The sequence below is a fragment of the Erinaceus europaeus genome, chromosome 1, assembly GCF_950295315.1.
Source record: "Erinaceus europaeus chromosome 1, mEriEur2.1, whole genome shotgun sequence".
Taxonomy (NCBI): Eukaryota; Metazoa; Chordata; class Mammalia; order Eulipotyphla; family Erinaceidae; genus Erinaceus; species Erinaceus europaeus.
This window is the reverse complement of record NC_080162.1, coordinates 204620250-204642546: the sequence shown is the minus strand read 5'-3', so window position 1 is coordinate 204642546 and position 22297 is coordinate 204620250. Positions and strand designations below refer to the sequence as shown.

Below are 22297 nucleotides of genomic sequence, written 5' to 3'. Positions count from 1 at the left end.
GATTCCTGGAAAGCACTAAAACAGCTACTTAATAGCAAATATTACCTACCACAGTTATTATTATTGAATAAAATGTGAACATCTGTTTGCTGACTGATGTGTAGAAACTAAAAGCCATCAAGTATTAGTGAGTACATGTTTGCATTTCATAGAAAGCTACCTCTGATTTTGCCTACTTCCTCAAAACATCTAGTCATTCCAGCAATTCCTAGATTGCTTACATTAATCACTCTTCTTGTTTTACTTTAAGATTTATTCTACTTATTTCATAGGGTATAGAAACAAGATTTTCACTTGAGACAGAGAAGAGGAAGAGAGACCATAGCCCAACTCCCAGGCGCTGGGCATTAACTGCACTACATCAATAAAACATGAGGTGACCCTTATCAAGCCCACGTTTAGTATGGGAAGTTCAGTGACTGTCCCATGACCACAAGTTGGAATGAGAGAGTAGAGATCATGTATTTCTGCCATCCATCAGCCCCACAGCATATGCCTACAGGGATCTATACAAATGAGAAAATAAGACACTCTGAGCTGAGCAAAATGGATTTCGAAGTCACAAGAAGTCTGAACATAGTGAAATGGTATCAGATTTGTGGCTGGCTGTCCCCACAGGAAGCAAATTATGGCTGAAGGGATGCTCCAGCATTGACAGTCCCTTAGAAAGCTGATGTTCCTCTTCTTATCGGACATAGGGTGATACTAATCTCAAAGGATTTGTAAGAATAGAACCAATTAAAGAGAGGACCACTCCTATATCTGAATATATTCCAGGGCTCAAAGTTGTCACTTCTTGTGCTCCAGTGACTTAAAGTTTCTGGTGGGCTGTTTGTTCTTCAGTGGACTACCAGTGTGTACTTGACTCACACAGACCTCTAAGTGCTGATACATTAAGGTTGTGATCCTAGGATAGGTGACACAGGACAGAAACAGGCTGGGGGGTATGGATTGAACTGCCAACACCCATGTCCAGCAGAGAAGCAATTGCAGAAGCCAGACCTTCCACCTTCTGCACCCCATAAAGAATGTTGGTCCCAGAGAAGGATAAATGATAGGGAGGTTTTCAGTGGAAGACATGGAATTTTGGTCATGAGGACTGTGTGGAATTGCACCCTTATTATCTTATAATCTTGTTCATCACTATTAAATCACTAAGAGAGAGAGAAGATGGACCCTGCCACCATTAAAATGGAGTAATTTCCTTCAAGAAGCTCTAGAAGTGTGGAATTTATTCTAAGTGAGGGGTTTGAAATAACATAGGACTAATCATAAAGAAAGAAAACAATAGGTAGCTTATTTATCCAACAGCAATTATATGAGTCTTGCACCATATCATTGACAACAACTCAGTGGAGGGAAGATAGACTTAGTGTCATCTCAGTGACATCAAATCCCCTGCTGGACATCACTCAGTCAGATACTGACAAGACTTAGGTTCAAGTCAGATTTCCCTAAAAATCAAATGTATATTCCCCTCCCCCCCCTCTGCCTCCAAGGTTATTGGTGCCAACACTATGAAGCCACTGCTCCTGGTGGCCTTTTTTTCCATTTTATTGGCTAGGATAGAGAGAAATTGAGAGGAGAGGGGGAAACAGGGATAGAGAAAGACAGACAGACAACTGCAGACCTGCTTCATTACTTGTGAAGTTTCCCCCTGCAGTTGGGGAGCTGGGGCCTGGAACCCAGACCCTGCATGAATCCTTGTGCTTAGTACTGTGCATGCTTAACCAGGTGCCCCACCACTTGGACCCCTCATCCTTTTCTCTTTTAAGACCAAATGTTTTATTTATTTTAATGAGAGAGAAATGGAATGAAAGAGAAAGAGCAGAGCACTGCTCAGCTCTGACGTGTAGTGGAGCTGGGGGTTGAACCTGGGGCCTCAGGCATGCAAATCTTTTGCATAACCATTATGATGTCTCTCTAGCCCTTAAGGCCTCATAGTGGTGAGACTAACGAAGTGTTCACATGCATGTGGGTGTCCACTGGAGTGATGGGAAGCTATCAACTTGTCATTGTCCAATAATGACCCAGAAGTTAAGTGAATATCTTTTTCCTCCCCGTCTATTTGCAAAGTGGAATTTCAGTGAGGTCAGTTTGACCCCAGAGCCTGAACTCCCGGGAGCAGAGTGAGCCTTCTGAAGGCCTCCTCTCTGGGCCTGTCTGAGGTCATAATGCCCATGACTTGGGGCCCAAGACTTTGTTCTAACTAGTTCAAGGAGGGTGTGTGGTGACTGAGTAGCCAGTGGGTACTGGAAAACACAGAAATGTGATAGACAACCCAGAACAAGGGAATAAAGGGAAATATTATTTTCAAAATGACAGTTCCCTGAAACATGAGAAACAGGGGGGGGAGCACCTGCATTCCTGTTTTTTCTCTTACTCTAGCTACCTCTCGTTCCTGTGGAGTTTGAGTCTTTTTTTTTAAATTGTTGTAGTTACTGATGTCATCATTGTTAGATAGGACAGAGAGAAATGGAGAGAGGAGGGGAAGACAGAGCAGGGGAGAGAAAGACAGACACCTGCAGACCTGCTTCACTGCCTGTGAAGTGACTCCCCTGCAGGTGGGGAGCCGGGGGCTTGAACCTGGATCCTTATGCCTATTCTAGCGCTTTGCATCACGTGCACTTAACCCGGTGTGCAACCACCCAACTCCTAAGTTTGAGTCTTTCTTTGGGGTGATTTCGCTGTCCCTGGGATGAGTTCTCATTTAGACAGACAAGAGAGATGGACTGAGGAACAGACACTATGACATCTGGTGCCCCCTGGTGGTCCCATGTGGTGCAGCAGCTACAGTCTGGGCTGCAGGCATGGCAAGGCATGCACCCTACCATCTGAACTGTATTTCTCATCCTGGTACCTGCATTTTATTATTTATTTATTTACTTATTTATTTATTATCTCCAAGGTTATCACTGTGGCTTGGACTACAAATCTACTGCTCCTGCTGGCCATTTTTTTCCATTTGTTGTTGTTGTTGTTGCAGTTGTTGTTGTTGTTGGACAGGACAGAGTGCCAGTCCCTGTTCAGGGGCCATATGCTGGCAGGAGAGACATGTCCAGGGACTCATGGCTGAGCTGGGACGCAGTTCAGTCTTTATTGATGAGTGGGGATGCAGTGCAATCAATCAAATCTCTCTTCATTAGAAAATCCTGTCCTTTATATCTCCATATCTCCTGAGGCAGAAGTGTCAGGAAGAGGATGTACGTGGGATAAGAGGTGGAGTGGACAAAGAGCAAGAACCAGTGGGGATTAAACGGTGGAAAACAGGATGTGAGTAGGAGAGGGGGCGGAGCGAAAACAGGATGTGAGGAGGAGAGGGGGCGGAGCGAAAAGAGAGTGGAAACCAGTGCCCTGCAGGCAGGATGGGTCTCAGGTAAAACTGTGATTATGTAAATAGACCACAGCGTTAACCTAACGTGATGCTTAGAACAGAAGGGGTCTTAGAAGCAGAATTAGAAGCAGACCAACAAAAGAGAAATTGAGAGAGGAGGGGAAGATAGACAAAAGGAGAGAAAAATAGTCACCCGCAGACCTGCTTCACTGCCTGTGAAGTGACTCTCCCCCGTCCGTGGGGAACTGGGGGCTGGAAACTGGATCCTTGCGAGGGTCCCTGCACTTCGCTACGTGTGCTTAACCTGCTGCACCATGGCCCGGCCCCCTTTTACCTGCATTTTAAACAAGGTCTCCAGGTGATCCTTAAATCTGAAAGCTATTAGCACAGGACAAAATGCCTTCTTATTTTGGGGTTCCTCAGAGCTTCACCACTTCAGATGCACTATTTCTGAGCCAGAGTGACAGTGGTAAGACAGGGAGAGACAGCAGAACAGTGAAACTTCTCCAGCAAAGTGTGAACAGGGCTCAAACCTAGGTTATGCACCTGGTAATTTAGACGTACTACTCAAGTAAGTTATTTCGATGACCCTGAAGAGGCATTTTCTAGTTTAAATTTATCACAGCTAGAAGTGGCCTTTTCGTAAAGAAAACTGTTTTACAATTACGCAGAATGGAGACTTGCACCTTTGATGAATTTTTTTTTCCCCCAATGAAGTTTGGGCTTGCTTTTTCTGGTCACCAGGGAGCAATATCAAGCCAGAGACACTTAAAAAAGCCACAGTGCCTTTTTTTTAAACCCCATTTAGAATATGAAACTATGTCAATTTCAGCTTAGCATTATCTTTTCAAAGTATTCTTCCTCACACCTCATCTTACTAATAGTGGGTGTGAATGCCTGTCGGTTTTATTATCCTCTCTCTCTTTAACGAGGTCTCCTTCTTTTATTTTTATTATCTCTGTCTCCCCCTTATCTCTTGATTCTTGGTTGTCTCTATCCAGGAATCAAGGGGTAAGGGGGGGACAGAGAGTAAGAGAGAAAGAGAGACGCCTGTAGACCTGCTTCACCAGTTGTGAAACTTTCTCCCTGCAGGTGGGGGCTCGGAGCTTGAACCCAGGTCCTTCAGCACTATACCATGTGCACTCAACCAGGTTATCTCATTCTTCATGTTGTTGGGGAAATATTTTCTGTTCTCCTGTACTCTGAGGTCATAAACCCAGTTTGCGCACTTCCTGGTAGATTCCCCACATTGGTGAACTGTTCTTTTTTTAGTGATTCATAGAAAATATTGGACAGTGTTTAGCAGTTATGCAAGAAAAAAAATCATGCCTGAGGTTCAAGGGTCCTATGTTCAGTCTCAAGTCACAACCATAACCAAAGGCCACTGTTCAAAATCAAGCTGATTGTATCTTTGAATCAATGAAACATGGCAGCTGGGTTTTTGCACTTCTGACTTCTGCTTAGCCTCTAATGGGCCCATATTTCTCTTTTGTAAGCAGGGGAGCAATGTTTCTCGTAGGAGATAGTAAAGCCACATGCACAGGTACAGAGTAGATATACAATAATATCCCAGTCTCTAATTCTAGAATCCATGGATTTGAAAATCCCGTTTAAATTTGACTTCAAGGTCTTGCTGTAATTTTCCTAGGACTCCAGGCCTCTTTCCTACTTAACCTGTCTCCCCAAACCCTGCCCCATGCCACGAAAGCTCAAAGGGCCAGAGGATAGTGACAGCACAGGATTGTCTGCATATACAAGCCTGCCAGCAAGTACTGGGCTAGCCCTGAAGGTGGGTGTAGTGAACAGGTAAGGCACTGACTTTGAGGTTACACTGGGCTCAGATCTCAGACTTCCTATTGACAACTGAAGTTTGGAAAGGCCATGTTATTATTTTAACATTTTTTTCAGTTTAATTATTTATTGGAGAGAGAGGAAGAGAGACAGAAAGACATCTATAGCCCTGCTTCACCACTCATGAAGCTTCCCTCCTGCAGATGGGGGCCAGGGGCTTGAACCTGGGTCCTTGAGCACTGTAATGTGTGTGCTTAACTAGGTGCTTCACTGCCTGGCCCTCAGTACCATTCTTTACACATTCTACACAATGAAATATGATTCATTATCTCCTTTTCATTGTGTAGAAAAATGAGGTTTAATAATGGCTATAGGCCATTACTGTTGATCAGTTGGTGTGGACAGCTTAGACTATTGCCTGGTACTTGGTAAGTACCCAGCCATTACGATTTGTTATCTGTACTCTGTTCAGCCAGAGCTCAGCACTAGAGAGGGGTTCAGAATAAGAGCCATTGAGAAATGTCTCTGTGAAGTGAGGGCAAACCCTTCCTGTGATGTATCCCATTGCTCTTATCCTTGGGGAATGAGTCTATGCACTGCAGAACAAACATTGGATGGCAATTTCACCCCCCCCCCCAAGATTCTGCCCTTTACTTCTAGAAGCACCTCGTTGGTGTCCAGGTAGTGGTGTACCAGATTGAATGCGCATGCTGCCATATACAAGGACTCAAGCCTCTGGCCACAAACTGTGGGGGAGGGGGAGCTTCACAGTAGAGAAACAGGGTCGCCGATCTTTCTGTCTCTCTCTTCACTTGCCTATTTCCCTCTCAGTTTCTCTCTATCTATATCCAATAAAAATAAAATGTAAACAATAAGACTTAAAGAGAGAAGTGCCACGTTTAGTCACAGATGTCAACCAGAAACACTGGACATATCTTCTAGATCCATCTTCATTCCCAAACCAGGCCCCAGAAGATGCAGTGCAGATACCAGCTCATTAGCAAAGCAAAAACAACTCTAAGAAAGAATGGGTGAGTTTGTTTGTTTGTTTACCATTCTGAACAAAAGTTCTTGTACAGGCTAATTAAAAGACTCTTTTGAAGACCACTCAGCTCTTCCTCAGTTCTCCAGTGTACCCAGGGAAGAAAATGCTTTGAATTAGGAGCTGTAAGCCTGTAATTGTGTGGAGTAAGAAGAGTCTACCTGCAGTTGGGGGCTGGGCACTGAGTGAGGCAAAATGTTTCTTCCTTTGTTTTGTTAGTACACAGACGCAATACACATGAAATTAAGAACTGCGTGGGAAATATATTAAGCTTATAGTTATCAAATCAACTCTTTGAGAATGGCACGTGTGCAGGGAAGTGTGAATTTCCCAGACTGAATAAAGCTGAATCTCCCAGGCAGCTGAGCAAACACACAGAAATTGCTCACCGGAGCTTTGTGGAGTATCTGATCAAACTCCTGAAATTTGCTTGCAAATCCCCTGTAGTTCTTGCCTGAGGTGCCTGCAGAAGTCAAGATCCTCCTGTGCTCAGTCAAAGAAGATCTGTCAGCTTCCATCAGTGCAAAGGCACAGCCCAGGTGATCAGGGGAGCCTATGTCTCCCCAGTGACCTTTTACACTTCAGAGTTGGGTCTGGAGAAGGGCATGGGAAACTCGCTTCCATATTGGGACAACTGCCCTCCTTGAGCATTTGACCTAATTAAGGCACCACCCAGAGTTTTTTTATAATAACCCAGGGAGGAGGCGTGCTCAGATGAGAGACTGCCTCATTTTCTGAAGGTCATGGAGTAAGAAAGTGGCGGAATTGTAATTGAGTTATTATTATTATTATTATTATTATTATTATTATTATTATTATTATACCAGAGCACTGCTCAGCTCTGTCTTATGATGGTGCAGGAAATTCAACCAGGGACTTTGGAGCCTCAGGAATGAGAGTCTCTTTGTATAACCATTATGCTATCTATCCCCACCCTATTGTTTTTTTTAACCAGAACACCATGCTATTCTAGTCAATGGTGGTGTGTGTGTGTGTGTGGGGGGGGGGGTCAAATCTGGGACCTTGGAACCTCGGGCAGGAGAGTCCTGCATAACCATTATGTTATTTACCCTCTATACACAGAGGTGTAACTAATACCCAACTCTCAGTCTAGAACACATTTCCTTCCAGCAGGCGGCCAGGACAATAGAAGAGTGATGCGTCATGTAAGAAAGACAGGGTCTAGCACTAGCAGCCACAACAAGTTCCTGGCTGTCTTCTAATGTTGTGACGGTTGTACTATAGGCTCACCTGAAAGCAAAGGTTGATATTAGTGGGTGTTACGTCAGCCACTTGAGTTAGTGACTCAAAGTGCAAGTGGTTCTGATGCTCATTGAATTAGAGCATCTTTGTTCTTTTCCTCATTTTTTTTTCTTTAAGTGCAAAGTTGAGGTTTTCTTTTTTTTTAAATATATTTTTTAATTTATTGTTGGATAGAGACAGAGAGAAATTGAGAGGGGTGGGGAATATGGAGAGAGACAGAGAGACACCTGCAGCCCTGCTTCACCACTTGCAAAGCTTTCCCCCCCGGAGGTGGGGACCAGGGGTTTGAACCTGTATCCTTGCACACTGTAATGTGAGCGCTTAGCCAGGTGCGTCACCACCTGGTCCTGTTGAGGTTCTTTTCATCTCTTCAGCATATCCTTTCATGAGCTTCAGTCTACTCATGATTTTCAAAAAACAAAACAAACCAAAACAAACAAACAACAATAAAACAAAGATAGAACTAAACCAACCAACCAACCAACCAACCAACCAACCAACCAACCAACCAACCAAAACCAATGCTCCTGGGTTCTATTCTCTATCCCATGAACATTTATGACAATTTACTTCAGAAAAAGAGGCACTGTTGAGACCCAGCTCTACCTTGTGCTCCAGGCTGGAGTCTTTAAACATCAGTGAGAATGGCTTGATATGCTCTCTTCTCAATTTATCGCCACTCCGCAAGTCGATGGTATGTTCTATTCTCTTGTTAATTTCCTCAGGCCCAGACTGGACATGCAAAGCTTGTGCAAGATGGTTTGGAAGTAGATTTATTGAATTTCTTGTTAGGGCAGCCAGAGTCTAGGGGGAGAAGCACATGCAAACACAATAAACCTGCTAGTCCCCATTGGATTAAAAAGAAATGCAGTGTTTTTTAGATAGCATTTTTAGTAGTAGCATTCCATGCACTTGTATTCAGTGAAACCTACAGAAACTGGTAAGTTAGCATCTGGTTCAGAGAAATATAACGTGGCAAAATACCACATTAAGAGGGACATTACTTTTTTCTCAGTGTAGGTACACTGAATTGCTTCGACTCAGGTACTGGAGAAGGAATTGTCTTGGAAAAGTTAATCAAGACCTTTTCTCTAGCCAGGCATACCCCTGCAGTAGAGAAAAGGAACCAGTACAAATGCCAGAACATATGAAGGTAGAAAGAGAATTGAAAAGCCCACAAAAAACCATCTTCTCCAGATACCACATTTTTGTGTGGTCTTTCCTTTCACAGTAGGGGAGATGTACGGGAATCCAGGGCTCGCATTTTTTTTTTCTTTTGCATTTTCATGAACAGCCAAACATATTTGCTAGGATCTGTTCTTTATACTCCACAAGATATTTAGATTTTTATTACTCATCAAGTTCCTCCCATAGACAGTTATATATCTATACCCTTATATAGATATATGTGTTTAATTTCTTATAGGCAAAAAAAAAAATGCAAGTGGTTTCTGTTTCTCACCATTTCACGGGGTTAAACAGCATAGGTGGGAAAGGCATACTCAGTGTCACTGACCATTGGGTATGACCACATGGATGCAGAAACAATGGCACTGGCTTACGCAGAGACGCTGACTTTGGCAGGGAAGCCTCCGTCTCTTGGAGATGAAGTTGCAGGTGACAAGATCAGCTGGCTGAATCTAGGCACTTGCAATGCTCACTCAGAGCTCCAATTCAAGACTTCTTTGACAAAATAAAGTCAGAATTGGTACTGATCAGATACAGGGACAGTTGTCTATTTCTGACCCCAAGAGATTTCCTTGGGGAGAGATCAAAGATGGGGTGCATGTGGAGAGCGGGGAAGCGAGAATTCCCTGGCTCTGTGCACTGTCACCACATCTGCTTTTCGCTGCCAGTCTCTCAGCAACACCCCCGCTCAGTGTGTAGGCTGCGAATGACACTCTGCTTGCTTGCAGAGTACCTTCCAAGCCCTCCCTCATTGTCCTTACAACTGTGAGTGTCAGAGATGTGCATGTGCTCAATAGCCAACAGTGCACCTGAGACCTGGCAGGTCCTGCTGACTCCAGATCCAGACCCCGAAATGGGAACTTTGCTTTTAGGGCTTTAACCCTGTGTAACCTTCAAGCCCCTCCACAGGAATTATCCCACTATATTGTTGGAGCCTACATTTTAATGAATTTAATTTTAATCATGGAGCAGATATTCAATGGAATCTAAATTCAAGGTCCTTAAAAAAATCCTGTAGCAGGGTTTTATTGAAACTCTTGTCTCCCATCCCAGAATAAAGGAAGGAGCTGGAGGAGGCAATAGGAGGAAGTGAAGTGTTTGCTCTCTGGTCACTGAAGCAGCTCATTTCAGCTCTGAGTACCAAGGAGGTTGCTGCAGAGAAAAAGATAGATGTCAGGGGGAGGTCAGGTTAGATGAGCTGTGAGGAGGACAGGAACGGAGAGAAGCATGCAGGGATCAATGTCCCAGAAAACTGAACAGCAGGATCCATGCAGGGCCAGAGGGTTTGAACTGCTGGGATAAGATGCTCTGAAAGCAAAGGTTGAATTGTCAGTCACCCTGTAGTTCTCCCATTACTCTCTTCAGTGGGTGGAAATTTGTTCCACAGTTTGAAAAAGGTCAGTGTTGAATTTCTGATCTTGGAGAGGGAGGTGGAAAAAGTGCGCTTGTTTAAGGTTTTTTGTTTGTTTTGTTTTTGCCTTTAGGGTTATCTACAAATCCACTGCTCCTGATGATCATTTTTTTTCCTTTAACATTTTTTTGATTGGATAGAACAGAGAGAAATTGAGAGAGGATGGAGAGATAGAGAGGAAGAGAGAAAGACACCTGCAGAGTTGCTTCGTGGCTTGCAAAGCATCCCCCCTGCAGGTGTGGAGCCGGGGGCTTGAACCTGGATCCTTGCACTTAGCACTATGTGTGCTGGACCAAGTGCACCACCTCCCAGCCACCATTTAGGTTTTTGTACTTCTATACATCATTCTAATGCACAGTCTGCCACGCAGTCTAACTTAGCAACACCAGGATGCTCTCCTAGAAGGTGCATGACAGTGCATGGCAGGTAGAGATGCAGTCAAATAAGTAACTATGCATGTTATAGGCATGACTGGTTTTTTTGTGTCATTTTAAGTTTCTCATGGTTTTATTTCTTCACATTAAGTTTAGCCTGTCTGTGCTCCCTTCACATCATGCTGTCAGTAGCTCTCAGAGCTCTGGTTTTATAGGGCAGGGTAATTTCAAATACGACTTCTGAAGCTCATTCTTCTAAACTGCAGCTGTTACTGAATGGCAATTATAACAATTACGCCTCTCTAATATGGTTACTATCATGAAAGGGGAAAGATTTGTGACATTTTCCTCTTTAGAGCCCCCCACTCCTAACAAAATTATATTGGGTGTGGGTGTCCGTGTGACTATTTCACATGAGAGAGAAATTTGAAATTACATCTTTTTCTTTTTTTTTTTAAAGATTTTTAAATTTTTTTAAATTGTATTAATTTTTATTGGCTAGAGATAGAGAGAAATTGAGAGGGGAGGGAGACAGAGAGATATCTGCAGCTCTACTTCACCACTTGTGAAGCTTTCTCCCTGCAGGTGTGGACCAGGGGCTTGAACCCAAGGCCTTGCACATCGTAGTGTATGCACTTAACCAGGAGAGCCACTGCCTGGCCCTGGAATTACATCTTTTTCTTTTTTCACTGTTCCCTGGGAAGAAGTTCCTTGCAGCAAAATGATGATGCTGAAGGGGAGAATTCTTCTCCTTTCCAAGCAATCAATTTGTTTCTTTTATTATTATTATTTTTTTGCCTCCACTTTTATTGCTGGGGCTCAGTGCCTGCACCATGAATCCACTGCTCCTGGGAGGCCATTTTCCCCCAAATTGTTGCCCTTGTTGTTGTAGCCTTGTTGTGGTTACTATTGTTGTTGATGTCATTCGCTGTTGGATAGGACAGAGAGAAATGGAGAGAGGAGGGGAAGATGGAGAAGGGGAGAGAAAGACAGACACCTGCAGACCTGCTTCACTGCCTGTGAAGTGACTACCCTGCAGGTGGGGAGCTGGGGGCTCGAACTGGGATCCTTAAGCAGGTCCTTGCGGTTTGTGCCATGTGTGCTTAACCCTCTGTGTTACCACCCGACCCCCCTCATTTTTATTTCTTGTACCCTAATATCTTCTCTGAGAAATTTGCTTTGACAGTTGCAAAAGCTAATTACACCTGTTTTTTGTTTTTTTTTAAACAATCTCTCATACCTCATACCTCCAAGACCTAAGTGCTTGAGAAAAGACATCAATTCAAGAAGTCAAGCAAGTTGGACTTAGGAGTGAAAAGCATCTACTTTCATTCATCCACACTCGCAATGCACCACTGCAGAGTGCAAATGACTCTGCAGAGACTATAGGTTATGACCATCTATGGAAACTCCCCCCATTAATAACGGTCACCAAGTTTTAACCACATGTTTATCTTTATGGTGTGATGCTGCCAAGGCCCAAATTCCTACGAGTATCTTCACAATGACTTACCTGTAAGCTCTGCTGTGGAAATGTGTAATATCTTACCTATATACTTATAGTAATACTAGAATAAATAGTTTTATAAAAGAATAGTATTTTGGGGGCCGGGTTGTGGTGCACCTGGTTGAGCACACATATTACAATGCCTAAGGACCCGGGTTCAAGCCCCCACCCTCCCCTTCAGGGGGAAAGCTTTGCAATTAGTGAAGCAGTGCTGAAGGAATATCTCTCTCCCTCTCTATCATCCCCTTCCCTTCTCAATTTCTGGCTGTCTCTATACAATAAATAAAGATAATTAAAAAAAATAAGAAATAGTATTTTCTTCTTTTTATTATAGTGTCAGAGTGAGATTGGGGTCATGTCTGAAAAAAACACAGCATGATTTCAGATATGATTCCAATCTTAACTTGACCTCTAAAATGTTGAGAATACGTCATACATAAACAATTTAAGCTATTGTCTAGGGAACAGAAAAGCAAATGGATGAAAAAGAAGCAGGGAAAGTTTTCAAAATTACAGAATATTGCATATAAATATGCATATTATTAAATATATATTGAATATTTGTTTCCAAATATGGTTTGGATCATATTTTATAATGATATGCACTAATACATGTGTATCTTTGAATTTTACGTTAGCCTTCAGCTGTCTGGGAGATCAGCTTCGAGTACCAAGGTCAGGAGATAAAACTAACAACTGATGTCCTGTGTCTAAAAACACCAAAACAAAACATTACAGCACAAAGGCTTTTGCTAAGTGTGGTCTGTGTTTTCCTCAGACATTCCAAATTTTACTTCCTTACTCACAAATATTTAAGACTGACCAAAGCCCAGATGAGAAGCATACCCCCTTCTGAATCCAAAGTTTCTGAACCTAACTTTTTTTTATTTAATATATTTTCTTTTTAAATTTTTTTAAAAATATGTATTTATTTATTGATTTATTTTGAGTAGAGACAGAGAGAAATTATGAGGGGAGGTGGAAATAGTGCAGAAGAGAGAGCGAGAGAGAGAGAGAGAGAGAGAGACCTGCAGACCTGCATCACCACTCATGAAGCTTTCCCCCTGCAGGTTGGGTATTTAATATATTTTCTAATTCTGTCTTTTTATTTATTTTTATTGATTTAATAATGATTGACAAGACCATAGGATAAGGGGAGTAGAATTCCACTCAGTTCCCACCACCAGAGTTCCTTGACCCATCCCCTCCACCGGAAGCTTTCCTATTCTTTATATCTCTCTGAGAGTATGGAACAAAGATCTTTGTGCAGAAGGTGGGAGGTTTGGCTTTTGTAATTGCTTCTCTGCTGGACATGGGTGTTGGCAGGTCGATCCATGCTCCAGGCCTGTTTCTATCTTTCCCTGTTGGGGTAGGGGTCTGGGGAGGGGAGTGAACCTAACTCCTTATATGAGAATCTAATGAAAATCACCAGGCAAAGCTCTGGGTATCCTTCTAAAACTCAAACTTGAATGAAGTGGGGGAAATAATTGGACCTCTTTCTGCATCATGAGGTTTATGAGCCAAGAACTTCTTTGGACTCATCTTCCACCTCTGTCTATACTGAAAGCTCACTTTTCTTATAGGCCTTGTTTTCAGCCAGTCTTGGTATTCCTGAAGTGTAAGTGAATAGATTCTTCCCCAGATGATTTCAGAAGGAGTAATCTCTAGATTACTCATCCATTTTGGTGAGTCAAAGATACCTTACCTCTTACAGATCAGATATTTCAATCTCAAAACACCCTTTGAAGCATTCATATAGACTCCAAAGACAACTTAGATAGCTTCGATGCTGAAAGTTCAGGGTAACTCGGCAATCTATTAGACCATCCTAATGAGCATTCCCCCGAGATTTGTGTGCAAAGCAACACAAGAATGAATTGGTGCATCTTTATAAAATGGTTCTGGGGGCCAATTAAATCATGAAATATGGATTTACTTTGTTTAATGCCATTTCTCCTCACCACACTTCTTGAAAGAAGGGGCATTGTCTCCGGTTAATTTCTTTATTCTCAGTAGATAGCAAATGCTTAGAAGGCACTAAGTAGCCTTTTTTTTTAATCAGAGCACTGCTCAGCCGTGGCTTATGGTGGTGTGGGGAATTGAACCTGAGACTAAGCAGCCTCAGGCATGAGAGTCTTTGCATAACCACTATGCTATCTACTTCCACTACCAATTATTTGTTGATTAAAAACTCTACCAATGTGTCCTGGAGCTCTGATTCCCCAGAGCCCCACCCCACTAGGGAAAGAGAGAAGCAGGCTGTATGTATGGATCGACCAGTCAATGCCCATATTCAGCTGGGAAGCAATTGCAGAAGCCAGACCTTCCAGCTTCTGCATCCCACAATGACCCTGGGTCCATGCTCCCAGAGAGATAAAGAATAGGAAAGCCATCAGGGGAGGGGATGGGATACAGAGTTCTGGTGGTGGGAATTGTGTGGAGTTGTACCCCTCTTATCCTATGGTTCTTGTCAGTGTTTCCTTTTTATAAATAAAAATTTTTAAAAATTTTAAAAAGCTGAAAAAAACCTTTCATATTCTTGTTAGAATGTCACAGTACAAAAGGCATCGATAAATTCTATAGAAGTTAAGAGTTCTTATTTTCTGAAAGTCTCTTTGACTTCATGTTCCATGAAATATTATTTGGGAAGTGGTGCTGTGGAAGTGCTTGCCAGTCTTTATTCCTAAAGTGGACCTAGTCAACCAGATTCTAATCTCTGACTGGAATCATTTTTCTCTCTCTCCTTGTGGTCACCTGATAGTGTGTGTAGTTTTTGCCCACAGACTAACAGGTTCAGTTTCAAGGACAGGGAGTGTCCTTAGTTTCAGCAAACACTGTAATAGTGATACTCAAGTGTCACAAATTGACTGGACTTTACAGCTAATATTGGAAAGACTGCATCATTAAGACCATTTGCTCATTTTGAGGTTTAGTTTCTAGGCAGGTTACACTTTTTTCCCAGTGTGCTTTGCCTGGCACTAAGTAATTTGTCCCCCACTTCAGTTCATCCCACTGGAGACTTGTGGTGTGAGAGACACATTGGTTTTTGGTTCTTGTTGGATGCAATATGGACAACTGTTCAGCTGTGACAGATTCCAGGCTAATCATAACTCCACTTGATGAAGTAGAGCTCTTAGGCCTCATAGTCCACAGAGGGATTATTGTTTCCACTGGGGTTGGGGATTGGTGCCAGTATTACAAATCCACTGCTTCTGGCAGTCATCTTTTCCATTTTGGGGGGTAGGATGGAGAGAAATTGAAAGAGGAGGGGGAGATAGAAAGGGAGGGAGAAAGATAAACACCTGCAGACGTGCTTCACAGCTTGTGAAGTGTTCCCACTGCAGATGGGGAGTGGGGGTTCGAACCCAGATCCTTGAGCAGATCCTTGAGCATCATAATAGGTTCACTTAATTGGGTGTGCCACTGCTTAACCCTCATGAAAGGGAATCTTCATTGCTCCAAATTTTGTCTCTAAGCCCTGGTCCAAGTATCTGTCATGCCGGTGAGCCCAGGACAAGTGACATCTTGACATTGATTCTTGTCTTGCTTTGCTTGACTGATGGAATCCTGATAGTTAATTTAGGATTTCTTTGAGTTCCTCACAAAGATGTCAATCTCAGTATGGGACTATGAATATGCCTAGGTCACTAACTACACCCATGACCACTTTTAGTCTAAAAAGAGTTGTTAACTTCGTGCAGAATTGGCTGGTGCCCAACTTGGCACATTTAATTTGATGTGACTGCTTTGGAGCCACAGACTTTAAGGCAAACTGCCAATTTACATTTTAGCTTTTCAACTATCTCATCTACATTAATGTGAGGGATAGAAAGGCAAACCCCAGTACTGACCTCAGTTTAGGGCTAGGAGTAGAGAGAGAGGGGCATGGACTGGATAAGCTTAGGGATGAGGGCTGCTCCAAATATGAGCTGCAGAGTCAGAAAGGGACACATGAATGTCTTCTAGGGGCTGGGGCAGGTGTAAATGAAAGGGCCTGATGCGCATAAGGCTGGTGACAGGCTACCACAGACTGCAGCCAGCAAGATGACAACTGCCTCGCAGGGACTAAGGACCATGGGTAATTCCAGGTCAGGAGGTGCTTAAACACACATCACAACCTAAATTACTCAGTTTCCTTGTGAACATTAAATTTCCCAGAAATGTCAATCTGCTTGAATGTGGAAAATGAAAATGTGTGTTTGTGGGTCCTTTTCCACAGACATTCAGAGAAAATGAAATATGAGAATCACCTAAACTCTTAACTCTATGTTTCTGAAAGGAGTCTTCATGTAGGACTATGTAGCAAGTACTCTGCTGTTAGATGCTCATACATCCTCATATTTAGTGTTTTCATTCTACTGGTCTAATTTTTTTCAGACACTGTTGGTCTGCTTCTAAATTCTGCTTCTAAGACCTCTTCTGTTTCATTAGTTTAATCCCCCCTGCTTAACACTGTGTTCTATTTTTTTGACTTTTTTATTGGGGAATTAATGTTTTACATTCAACAGTAAGTACAATAGTTTGTACATGCATAACATTCCCCAGTTTCCCATATAACAATACAGCCCTCACTAGGTCCTCTGAATCCTTCTTGTATTCTATTTATATAACCACTGTTAACTAAGCACTACCCTGCTTGCAGGGCTTTGGTTTAATCCTCATTGTTTTGCACGATTTTTCCCTCTCCCCACCCCCTATCCTATGTACATCCTCTTTGGACCTGACACTTCCGCCTCAGGATATGTAAGGACAGGATTGTGATTATAGATAGATTAGATTGCATTGCGTTCCACATGAATAAAGACTGAACTGTGTACCACTCAGCCATAAGTCCCTGGTCATCTTTCTCTCCCACCCACAAAGCTAGCCTGGCAAGACACCTATTTATAAAATGTATGAATTAATTTTATTGTTGACACTTTCCTTAATTTGGTTTAACTGGAACCAAATATGATTAGCCTTCTAGAATCCAGCCTTTCTTTTTTCAAGTAATTATTTTTTAATTATCGTCATTTACTTATTGGACAAAGACAGTCAGAAATGGAGAGGGTAGGGGGAGAGAGAAGGGGAGAGAGATACCCACCGAGACACCCGCAGCACTGCTTTGTCACTTGTAAAGCTTTTCCCCTGCAGGTGGGGACTGGGAGCTCGAACCTGGGTCCTTGCGCACTGTTAACGTGTGTGCTCAATGAGGGGTGCCATCACCCAGCCCCCAACCCAGCCTTTCTTACTTTGCACTAGTGTGACAGGACAAGTGTGGGAAAGACAGCAACTGCTCAGTTTAGGGGTCACACGATCACATCTTTCAAATTTTTAGTCATTCCTACTTCCTCTTTGATCTACACACATTTTATTGTAATTGTCGATTTAATCTTAACTTTCTAGGTTACTGTTTGTTACTGAATTTGGTCCTCAATTACAATCCTACATTTGACAGTGCCAATGATATGAAATCCTCAGTGGCTGTTGCTACATACAGTATCTACAGAGGTCTTATTTCCTCACGTGTGAAGGTATTCCTTAGGAAATTAAAGACGATACAAAATACACACAGTGTGGCGTATGGCACCAAAGTAAAAGACTCTGGGGTGGACGGGTGGGTGGGAATACAGATCCAAGAAGGATGACAGAGGACCTGGTGGGAGTTGTATTGTTATATGGAAAACTGGGAAATGTTATGCATGTAGAAACTATTGTATTTACTGTCAAATGTAAAACATTAATTCCCCAATAAAGAAATTTAAAAAAATACACACAGTGTGAAAAATACAACTGAAGGTAGTGGCTCAGAGCCAGGGATTCACAACACTAGTTTAGAGATCCTGGAGAGGGATAGGGCCTGTCAAGTTTCATCAGACTCAAAGAATTACCACTGCTTAAGTTGCATTTGACCTTAGGTGAAGTAAAAATAAGTATATACACAAATAACCAAGGTAAGGCTGTCCAGGCTAACAATAAGGTCAAGTGTCTGCACTCTGGACTGGAATTAAATCACCTTAAGAGTGATAACACTCATTTCCTATACAGAGCACAGCGATGCTGGACTATGACACATGTGCCGTGTCAATTTAAAAAATGGAAATACATATTCATCTACACCAAATGCAATCTTGTCTGGAAAGAACCAAATCCATCCATATCAATTATGCCAGATCAGAACAATGAAAACTATTCCTGCTGGAGAAAAGACAGGAATAGCTCAACAAAGCTCAATGAAGGGATTATGGAAAGAATCTGAGCCCAGACACATGAAGAAATGCTCCACTTTACTTATCATCAGAGAAATGTAAATTAAAGCTACACTTAGATCCCATCTCACACCTGAGAGAATGGCATCTATCAACAAACCAGGAAAGGACAGGTGTTGGTGAGGCTGTGGAGAAAAAGGAACTCTGCTACATTGCTGGTGGAAAGGCAAATTGGTGAAGCCCCATTGGGAGACCTTGACACCAACTTTTATGGTGGGTGTGGTGTGGGACTATACACTGTGATCTTACAATTCTGTAACCTACTATTTTTCACAAAGAAATAAAAAAACAAGAGTAAATCTTAATTCAGTGACCAGAAAAGCTGGCACTGAAATGAAAAGGTGTGAATCCCAGGTCCTGTTTTTAAATCAAATCAGTAGAGACGTCATAAAATACAAATTTTTAGGAGTCCGGTGGTAGCACAGCAGGTTAAATGCATGTGGCACAAAGTGCAAGGACAGGTGTAAGGATCCCGGTTCAAGCCCCCGGCTCCCCACCTGCAGGGGAGTCGCTTCACAGATGGTGAAGCAGGTCTGCAGGTGTCTGTCTTTCTCTCCCCCTCTCTGTCTTCCCCTCCTCTCTCCATTTCTCTCTGTCCTATCCAACAACAAAAACATCAATAACAACAGCAACAATAAAAAAACAAGGGCAATAAAGGGGAAAATAAATAAATATAATAAAAAATTTAAAAATACAAATTTTTGCTGTTTCTCTTTTCTGTCATCTTAAATGCCATGTATCTGCCTCTGGATAATTCATTGGCCACAGTTTTATGAATTCACACCCTCCCCCCCGAAAAAATAACTAGCCAATCCTTAGTGAAAGATAAAATCCAACTAGTTTATTTAGGAAACATGCAGTTAGCTATTGGCTATGAGGTAACTGCAGGGTTCGTGTCAGCGCCAGTGCACACTGCTAGATGTGCAGTCCACAACCTCAACCTTTATCTCTGTCAGCTTAGTATGTGCCTGGAACTTCAGGGAAGTTTGATAAGTTACAAATTAATGGACCAAATATCCCACTTAATCTACTCAGTGGTCCTTGGAAGGCTTCAAATCCACTTGCAGTTCTGAAGAGGGTAAAAAAAACCAAAAAACGGACCCCTCTAATGACTGTCACTGACTGAACTCAGTGGCTCTCTTCAGCACAGCCTGGGGAGTTTTGCTGACAGAAAGAGACATGGGCTAGGAACAGAGCATGTTTACGTCAAGGATACATCCAAAGCCCTCTGTGCCCCTGTCTCATCCAGTGGACTTCAAAAACTCAATCTAATGTTTAAATGGTTAAAGATAAAATACCCATGGAGGAAAATTTGTCTGTATTACATAGATATTAAGGCCAAATATGGAGAATTAAACACACGGCATTTTATCAGGGAAACAGTAAGCTCAAAAAACACATTTCTCTTTAACATCAATACTAATTTTTTACACATTTTAGTGCATAAGACTTTCAGGGTAGAACAGATATATTCTGAGCAGCAGAAACTCAGCCTGAAATGCTGCATTTGCTCTTCTCCTTTTTATCCTATTGTCTCATTTCAGGATTAATACCTGCTTGTTTTTTAAATTATTTTTTTATTGGATAAGGACAGTCAGAAATTGAGAGGGAAGGGGGAGATAGAGAGGGAGAGAGACAGAGACACCTGCTTCACCACTTACAAAGCTTTATCCCAGCAGAAGGGGACCGGGGACTCAAACCCAGGTCCTTGCACATTGTAACATGTGTGCTCAACCAGGTGCGCCACCACCTGGCCCCAGTACCTGCTTGTCTAGAGGGCTCAGTAGTCATTTCTTTGGGAGATCTGTGATCACTTTGGTCAAATTTCTGCCCTCTGCTACACTGATCTACCTTAGTGATAGCACTGTTTGTTATCACTAAGTGAATTGTTGACCTGTCCGTAACACTATGAGCTGCTGATAGCTTAAGTCTCCTCTCCATATCTATGTCTATGTCTGGCAGCTTGCACACTGGGTAACTGCAGCCACTCAGTAAATAGTTCATAAATAGAATGACTGAATGATTGTCTTGAGGTGGATGACTTACTTAAGTCAAATGACTGATGTAAAATGAGTTGGAATTGCAATAACTGTTTTTTTCTTTTTAATTTGCCTTTGGCATGGGCTCTTACATATATTCCCGTTTGTTGCCCTTGTTATTTTTTTTATTGCTGTTGTTATTGATGTTGTCATTGTTAGATAGGACAGAGAGAAATGGAGAGAGGAGGGGAAGACAGAGGGGAGGAGGGAGAAAGATAGACACCTGCAGACCTGCTTCACTGCCTGTGAAGTGACTCCCCTGCAGGTGGGGAGCCAGGGGTTTGAACCCGGATCCTTATACTGGTTCTCGCACTTGGCACCACATGCGCTTAACCTGCTGCACTATCGCCTGACTCTGGATAACTGTTTTTTTTCTACGATTGAAGACACAAATATGAGGCAAGACACATAGTTTGCACTCTGCTCTTTAGTAGCTGGACCAGAACCAAAGAAACCAAACATCAGAGGTCAGTACTACTCAATCAAATAACAACGAGCATGTTTAAAACAGGACTAGAATGAAGGCAAGATGTGATGATGCTTGTAAAGATATCTGGATAGTAGCTCCATAGAATCAGAACTCAAGTGTCTAGAATGCTGGAAGCATCAGTTTCATGCCCTGATTAAGTGAGGCTTTTACCTCAACTACTTATCCTTTTTGCTTTAACTCTTTTTTAAACGGAAAGTTCTTTTCTTTAAAATTTTTAAAAAAATTATCTTTATTTATTGGATAGAGACATCCAGAAATTGAGAGAAAGGGGGAGATGATAGAGAGGGGGGGAGGGAGGGAGGGAGAGAGAGATCTGCAGCCCTGCCTCACCACTTGTGAAGATTTCCCCTTGCAGGTGGGGATCGGGGCTTGAACTCGGGTCCTTGCGCATTGTGACGTATGTGCTCAATTAAGTGTGTCACCACCCAATCCGCCCCTCTGCTTTAACTCTTAATGTCAAAGCTGTTTTAGGTAGTTCACTAGAATAGCAGTTATGCCCAGTTGTCATGCTACAGTAGGATAGCTGTGGACAGAGTGTGTCTCTATGACTTCTTAGTGAAATTGTTTTCTGCCCATTGGGAAGTAGAACTCTTGAATGCCAGTAACTCATAGGTTCATCCATAGACTCCCAGCATGTGCCTGAGGCTAAGTTGAATGCAAGTAAATTTTAAAAAAAAGTGTATCTGAATCATCCTGTTCAGTTCTCTCATTACATAGCTTAGTACATTCCGGTAAGGTTAGGAGAAGTGGTCACCAGCAGTAAGAGAAATTAGTGCTATGACTCAGTTCTCCTGGGTTCCCTTTCAGGCACTTCCCACTCTCTTCCGCACAAGTCTGGGCTCCTGCAGACAGACCTCAAGATCACAAAACTCACGGCCAGTTCTTCTATTTACCTGCGGAGGCTGGGACTCTCAGTACCAGGTCAGTGTGAGGTCTTTGATCACCAACCTCATTAGCTGAGAATTCATTCCTGAGACTCATGAGTACTGTCATAGATATTTTCTTTAATAGACACAGAAAAGAGAACTGAAGACAAGTCTTTACTGGGATAAATGAAGATATAGTAATGTAGATATATTAGAGCCTGAACAATGTATCCTGTATCCTGAACAATGAGGCACATTGCCAGGATAGCCTGAAGGTGCTTCTTCCCGAGCAAGTGCTCTCTGGGTTGGAGAGAACTCTGCCGGAGTCAACGCTGCCTACTCAGCAACGTGGGAGAGGAACCAGGAACTCTCATGGCTGAGCTGGAATGTAATGCCATGCTGGCTTTATCCATCTGCATTTATACTCTCCAGGAAGGAAGTGGTAGGGTGTAAAAACAGGGTGTGACTAGGAGAGGGGGTGGAGCGAAAAGAGAGTGTGAACCAATGGGATTAAAACAGTGCCCTGCAGGCAGGGCAGGTCTCAGGTAAAACAGTGATTATGTAAATAGACCACAGCATTAAGCAATGGGGGGAGCTGGCGTACTGCCCAACAGCACATTTTGTTGTGTTGTATGTGGAAATTCCATCTATGTTTTCAGTCTTTAAGGTATAGACACAATGAGTTCATAGTAACAGTAGTGACCTCTGCTAAGATCAGGCAGCTATTACGATTACACACAACAG

General features: G+C 42.6%; 1 protein-coding gene across 3 annotated transcripts in view; it reads right to left on the bottom strand.

The window, feature by feature from the left end:
• ADCY8 (adenylate cyclase 8) overlaps window positions 1-22297 on the bottom strand; it is a 270953-nt gene that overhangs the window by 70624 nt on the left and 178032 nt on the right. For 2 of the 3 annotated variants that reach the window (XM_060201421.1, XM_060201427.1), the window contains exon 8: window positions 8037-8234. The exons of the other annotated variant lie outside the window; for it this stretch is intronic. In XM_060201421.1, the coding sequence (XP_060057404.1) occupies window positions 8037-8234 (198 nt within the window). The remainder of the gene's footprint in view (window positions 1-8036; window positions 8235-22297) is intronic. 3 annotated transcript variants of the gene reach the window in all.